The sequence below is a fragment of the Osmerus eperlanus genome, chromosome 18, assembly GCF_963692335.1.
Source record: "Osmerus eperlanus chromosome 18, fOsmEpe2.1, whole genome shotgun sequence".
NCBI lineage: Eukaryota > Metazoa > Chordata > Actinopteri > Osmeriformes > Osmeridae > Osmerus > Osmerus eperlanus.
The window spans coordinates 4,048,584-4,055,876 of NC_085035.1; the positions used below are offsets into that span (position 1 = coordinate 4,048,584).

A 7,293-nucleotide genomic window follows, 5' to 3' on the forward strand; every position below is an offset into this window, starting at 1 on the left:
TGACATGCAGAGGTATTTCCATACTCCGGGATTTTGACACATTGTGCAGAATGCTGTTCTCCATCCGTGAGCATAGTGGCTCTGCTCCAGTTTAAATCGGTGTCATTAAGCCAGTCGATGTATTCATTTAGGCTGTGATAGAAGTGTGTGCCGTGGGACTGTCTGTGATGAATCAGGCAGGCTTTGACCCCTCCTCAGGCTGTGTAAGCACTGGAGTCGATGCAGGCCTCTCTCCAGTCCATTACCAACCTAGCCCCAAGCTAACTGTGTCGGCGGCTGCCATGTTCGCGAGTGGAGCCCATAGTGATGTTGAGGTCGGCTGTGAAAGCCGACTCCCTCTCCGCCTCATTATTCGTTTATGCAAAACGAATTCGGCTCTGCGGAACTCCTAAATTGTGTGACCTAGCTACTCAATGCAAGGGGAATACGTTCCGTCAGTGTGATTCAATGTTTCAGATGTTTGTATCTGTCGTTTGTGTCATGGTCCTACTCTCGGTAATAAAAATAAAAATAAAAAAAACTTACGGCATGTTGAGTTTGGCTTCTTTTTTTGCATTTTTATTTTCAGTACAACTGTGATCCTAGTAGTATCAAAACATAATGTTGTAGTTGAGTTGACATGGTTGGTTCCTTGATTGGTCCAGCTGACCCTACCCTGATAGTGTGCTCCCATGGGCCTCGTGGCCCAGTTGCAGTTTCTCTCAGGCACACTGTTTGCACCCCCCTCCACAACACACAAACCCACACCGTATTAAACATTTACAGCACATACGTTCCTGCCTTCTGCCTGGAAAAACCAGGCCAGGCCTATCATCACTATCTTTAACCAACTATGTAGAACCTTCCGTGTTTCTGTGTGCATTCTGATCTGTCTTTGGATGTGTGTGATGCGTGTGCACTGAGATCTGTCCCCTCTTCTCTGTCCTTATGTCACTGTCATTCTGTTTTCCTCTCTCTTCACTGTGCTGCCAGTGTCTCGCTGGTTGCACGTTAGACTGGCCATCATGCAAGACTGCTGAAATATTTAAACAACTGAGCATAACACAGCCTCTCGGGAGCTGAGTGGTAAACCAAGCCATTTGTGATGTTAAAATATGTTTCTATCGTGTTTCTTTGTTATTTGAGATCACACAGCTAAATTTAAAACAATTAAAAATGGCAAGAAATAAGATGTTAACAGGATAACATTAAAGATTATTTATTTATGTTCTCAAATATACCACTTTAAAATATGTCTGGTTAAAATTGTAATGCAATACCCACTAGCTGCCTTCTCGATCCCCTCCCTGCTAAACTCTGTAGGGAACTTCTCCCTATTATTGGACCACCCATGCTTAGTATTATTAATGAATCTATTGTAATTGGCCAAGTCACCAACGATTTCAAACAAGCTATTATTAAGCCCCTTCTTAAAAAAACAAACCTGGATCCAGGTTGTCTTAGCAACTACAGGCCAATTTCAAATTTGCCATTTCTTTCCAAAATTTTAGAGAAGGCTGTGGCACAACAGCTCACTGAGCACCTCTCCTCAAATCAGCTTTATGAACCTCTCCAGTCTGGATTTCGTCTCCACCACAGCACTGAAACTGCATTAGCCAAGGTAGTCAATGATCTACTGTTAGCCTCTGACGCGGGTTCTATCTCTGTCCTGGTTCTTCTAGACCTAAGTGCAGCTTTTGACACGGTGGATCATGAGATTCTCTTGGAACGTATGGAGAACTATGTTGGGATTTCTGGTACGTCACTTCAGTGGTTTAGATCGTATCTATCTGATAGATCACAATATGTCCACTATGATGGCTGCTCATCCAGGAGCTCCACTGTAAAATACGGAGTACCACAGGGTTCAGTTCTAGGCCCTCTGTTATTTTCTCTCTATATGCTGCCCTTAGGAAACATAATTAGAAGCTCTGGGGTAAATTTTCACTGTTATGCAGATGATACTCAGCTATATATGTCTATAAAGTCTGGAGAATTTCCACATGCTATGGAAAAATGTGTTTCTAGGTTGAGAGCTTGGATGACTGCAAATTTCCTTCTTCTAAATTCGGATAAAACCGAGGTTCAAATTTTCGGTCCTAAAAAATATAGAAATAATTTTTCCAATCTGACCTTAGACCTAGACGGCGTCAAAGTCTCTCAAAGCCAGCTAGTAAAAAATTTAGGAGTCACCATGGACCCAGACCTTTCGTTTGAGTACCATATTAAGCAAATTACCAGAACTGCATTTTTCCATCTACGTAATATTGCCAAAATACGAAAATTTCTCTCAAAGGATGATGCCGAAAAACTAATACATGCATTTGTTACGTCCCGATTGGACTATTGCAATGTGTTGTTCTCTGGCCTCCCAATTACCCACCTAAAAAATTTACAGAGGGTGCAAAATGCTGCTGCTAGACTATTGACCAGAACAAGAAAGTTTGATCACATAACATCTACTCTTGTCTCTCTACACTGGCTCCCTATCCAAGCCAGACCTGACTTCAAAGTTCTACTACTAACCTACAAATCTCTGCATGGATTGGCACCACTGTACCTCTCCAGTCTCCTTGCACCCTATTGCCCCGCAAGGACACTTAGATCTCAAGATGCCGGCTATCTGGTGGTTCCCAAAATTAAGAAAAAAACAGCTGGAGGTAGGGCGTTCTCATATAGAGCACCTCTTCTCTGGAACAAATTAACCGTCTCAATTAAGGAGTCTGATACTGTTTCGACATTTAAAATTAGGTTAAAAACGTTATTGTTTAGTCAATTCTACGACTGTTAAAGGTAAGTATGTTACTAGTTGGAGGCAACGGGGGACGGGTTGTTTCCATCCTTATTCTATAAGTATAACTTATTTTAGAGTTCTCTTCCCCTGGAACAGATTTCATGTTCCAAATGAGGGGGGCTGTCGCTGTCTTGGTGTGTGGGGTTGCATCAAATTCCCCTTTTTTGCTCTGTTAAATTGCTGCACCAGTCCACACTTGACCGGTGGGGATCTCATTCTATTATGACTGTAACTGTTAGCTGCTCCTGGCATTCTCTAATCCCTGCTCTCCTCTCTCTGTGTCCCCCCCACACACATCCCTTGTGGTGTGGGGGGTTTGAGTTGTCAGCACCTGCCTGGTCGTCCGTCAGCCAACGCTGGACCTGGTCGCGAGTCTCCCGGTCCTGTCCTACATCTATAAAGTTGAACAATGGATTTTGGTGTTTTAAAAACCCATCGACACTGTATGACTATGTTTAGCCTGTGTTCTGCTCCTCTCTCTCACCAACCGTCTCTGGAGGAGGGGATCCCTCTCTGAATTGCTCCTCCCAAGGTTTCTTCCATTTTTTTCTCCTGTTGAGAGTTTTTTGGGAGTTTTTCCTTGTCTTCCTTGAGGGTTTAGGTTGGTTGAGGGGCAGTTCTATGGGCATGTGTGAAGCCCTCTGTGACATGCTTGCGTGTAAAAAGGGCTATACAAATAAATTTGATTTGATCTGATTTGAATTCATGAAAAGTATTATTTAAATTTAGAGTGTAAGGGAGTCACACAATCATGGCATTGTAACATGGGTCAAAAAGCTACCTGGATGCAGAGGTTTGGTTTGGTATTTTATTATTTTGTAGTTTTCACGGTGTCTGCTGACGAAAGAGAAAGGGATCAAATCCATTTTCAAAAGGCATCTGCATGCGGCCATTATTTCATTGGACCAGCATAGCGAAACAATATCTTAAATTTCCTCCCGTTTTCACGCGTGACCAACCACAAGCTTCCACCAACACAAGCACTGACACCTCCAAACAACAGTTCACATGCGCACTGTTCTCAGTGTGGGTCACAGCCAGGGTATAATCCTGCTCTATATGTGACCTGCTGTGGATGCCTGTTGTTCTATTAGCAACAAAAATGGCTCCGGGCATAGCTAGCCTGGGAACAGCACATGCATACGGGACATGGTCCACTCCTGGCCTACGTGTCCATGTGTCCCCACATGAGAGAACCCTGCGAACTGTACCCTAAAGGAACGGGCCTTCGTGTTCAGCAAGACAGCGGTGGCTGCTGCCTGTAATCAGAATAGCATTGTCACGATCCAAGAGGCGGGGATTACCAACAGGCGTAGGAGAAGAGAGAGTACTGGCTCCACTCTGCCGAGTTGCCATGGTGATAGCCGTGTTGGTGGCCGGCGTGCTCTGCTGGGTTGAGTGGGTGATGGTGGGGCAGGGAGGGCCTACGGTACTGGGCACCGTGTCCCTGTCCAGCCATAGTTTGGTCAGTCAGGTAGTGTCCATAGTGGGGGTATCCTAGGAGGCCAGGGCTGGGTTTGGATGGTCCAGGCACGTCCACACTGGGGCTGACCCTGTACTCGGGGCTGACCCTGTAATCGTGGCTGGGCGTGGCCTGGGTCGGGGGGCGGTGCTCCCTGATTGACACCGGTCGGGTGGTGTCATCCCTGGGAACGGTGGCTACATCGGGGGCATGGCACTCGTAGCTCTGACATCCTTTGCAGTCCTCCGCCACAGAAGAAGAGGGAGAAGGAAGTCGATAGTCCACAGACCTGTGAAGAAAGGACATATAGAGAGAGAGAGTTATTACTGTGTTCCATCAGGAGCCAATGTGAACGTTTAAGTCATGATTGCATGACAGGATTTGCATCAAGCCTTCCTGTTTTACACGGTTTGCACCTTCCTGTGTGGATGATAGAGAGGCTATGTATTTCTTGAACCTTTGTGAACGAGACTGTAGGGTAAGGGTATATGTTGCACTTCCTCCTCAAAAACAGAAGTTGAGGTGTCAGTGAGATAAGAGAACACCCGTTTCAGTGTACAACTACAAACCTGTGTGAGAGGGTGAGACACGTGTTAACCGTTTGCATGTCTACGAGTGATGTGCTCCACTTGCGAGTGTACCCCTCGCGCAACAGCACACGCTCATATTCATGTGCGTTCAACCTCATCATTGTGTGTGTGTGAGGGTGTGTATGTGAGGGCGCACCTGTAAGGCTGGTAGGACATAGAGGAAGGAACCATCTGCTCTTCTGCGCTGTGGTCCAGTCCATGAACATCCAAAGGTTCGGCGTGAAGACTCTGAGAATGAGGCATAAACCAAGCAGAGCCGTGGCCTTTGGAAGACCCATCTTCTTCAGCTCCCAGGGTCAACTTGCCCTCCGCTTGCTCACAGTCAGACACTGCCCTCTGGAGGCCTAGAAAAGAAGTGGTCATACATGAACTTGATAGAGTGTGTTGACATGGAATATCTTGACATTTTATGTTTACTTGACATATCATGCAGTTGAGTGGTATAGGTACCTGGGGGGCTTTTGTATTCGACCTCGCTGTCATATTTGGCTCTCTTTTTGTCTTTCTTGGGGCTCTTGGTTGTTCGACACCTACGGCAGACGTGTAAAACATGGATTTGTTGATTCCCCCGGTCTCCAAGCTCATCCCACTCATATTCACATAGTAGATTAGACGGTTAAAAAGGTTGGTGCTTACCTCTTGCTCCGCATATTGGTGCCATCCTCTCTGAAGCCTTTAGCAAAGGGGTTGTGGTCAATCTTCAGTTTAGTGATCTGGGCACAGAGAAGCAGTAGGGGTTAAAGATACAGGCAAGCAACAAATGAGGTTGTAGGCCTGTCTACAGTGTAACATTATAAAAAATACTGTCTTTTTGGGATTGGCCAGATGAATCAGGTGAATCAACTGACCTTCAGGTTCTGGTAGGTTGTGACTGCAGTGAAGGTCGTCTCTGGGAAAGAGAAGGTCTGGAAGTTTCCCCAGCGCACCGTGTAAGGGCTGTCTGGTTGGATGACGTGAAACCTCGGGTAGTAGCGATGCATGGAGTGCAGGATGATCTGAGGGATGTAAAGATCACAGAATGGGTTCACTCAACCCGAGAGAAGCAATGAGAGACGTCTACTCTCAACACGTATGAAACGGAGAGGCCACTGGGTCCCCCCACAAACTCTGCATGGGTCGCCACAGCGGTCACGTTTCTCCACGGCGTGTTGCGCAAAGCTCCACCTCGCGCTCGCTTACATGGCCGTGTTGGTCCAGGGTGTGGTTTGTGAGTTTGAGCTTAAGGAAGGAGACGGACTGCTTCATCCAGTGGCTTCCCAGGGCGGGAGAGTCGGGGTGCACGTATGTCCTGCAAGGGGGCAGGGGCTCCGCCTTGCAGCCCACCTCCCACTGCTCCCTGTTCCACTACGGAGAGACGGCAAGCGGAGGGAGGAGAGTTACTTAGAATGCATTCATGTCGTAGACACTTTTATCCAAGGTGTGGGAGTTATGGAGCAGCATGACACTGGACTGGTTGGCCTTGATACACTCCAATCGTAGTTCCCACAAACAAGCACATTGGTGATAAGACAATTTTTTTATCGAATTTGACATGTTAATTTGAAACAAATTTGAAATCAAATTGAAATGTATGACATGCTGTCAGTGAACAAAGAGTACAATGTAGAGAGTAAGTCAGTAAAAACATAGTTTACACCCCTCTATTTCCTTTCTCCCTCCTGCTAATGACTGAAGGGCAAATGGCCCAATACTGCAGCAATTGGCTGAGAGGAGGGCCAATGTGTTTATAGATGGAGGGTCGATTGCTCCCCATTCACTTCGATTGGTGTGGGGGGAGGTGGAGGAGGGATGATAATTGATTGGGCCTCCAGCCGTGTGTAGAAAAACAGGAAGTAATAATGGCCTTTGATATGCAGTGGCCTTTGATAATGGTAGGTGGAGCAATGTCTGAAAGCTAGGTGCAGACGACTTTTTTGCCAAAGCCTTCCATATTCAAATCTAACCATTATGGTACATTTTTGCAATTGGACTTATCCAAACCATGTCCTTTAGCAAAGTAACTTGTGGTTCAACGGCTGTGTAGCATTACAGTAGGTGCTGAAGAAGGGTGTGTTGTGCCAACCTTGTATCTGAAGTTGTCAGCCAGGATCATCTCTACCATGATGACGTATTTCACATTGGGTTGTAGTCCAGACAGACTGATGTTGCAGTGGGGAAACATCCTCCTGATGGAACACACACACACACACCACAATAAAGTTCTGGTCATAGGAATACAAAGCTAACATATAGCATATGACATCAGCTAACTATAGTGTGTTTGAGGTTATGAAGCTTTTATGCTTATGTTTATGACAAAAAGCAGTGTATCTATTCTGCTGAGTGATTATGATTTTTGGATCTTACCGGCCATGTTTGGTAATGATCATCTCAGTTCCCACATCGTGGAAGGACTTCCAGAGGTCAGAGTTCTCCAGGTTCATCCTGATGTTGCCTGGCTGGTAGCCGTCAGGACCAGCTTGGGTCAT

At 46.0% G+C, this 7,293-nt stretch overlaps 1 protein-coding gene across 1 annotated transcript; it reads right to left on the bottom strand.

Annotated features, from left to right (window-relative positions):
- Positions 1-3,468: 3,468 nt before the first annotated feature.
- On the bottom strand, positions 3,469-7,293 carry LOC134039071 (T-box-containing protein TBX6L-like). Its single transcript, XM_062484820.1, has 8 exons — positions 7,172-7,293; positions 6,888-6,990; positions 6,005-6,169; positions 5,674-5,820; positions 5,462-5,538; positions 5,276-5,355; positions 4,962-5,169; positions 3,469-4,524 (listed from the first exon to the last, which is right to left on the bottom strand). The coding sequence occupies exons 1-8, from the start codon at positions 7,291-7,293 to the stop codon at positions 4,074-4,076; spliced, it is 1,353 nt and encodes a 450-aa protein (XP_062340804.1). The 3' UTR covers positions 3,469-4,073.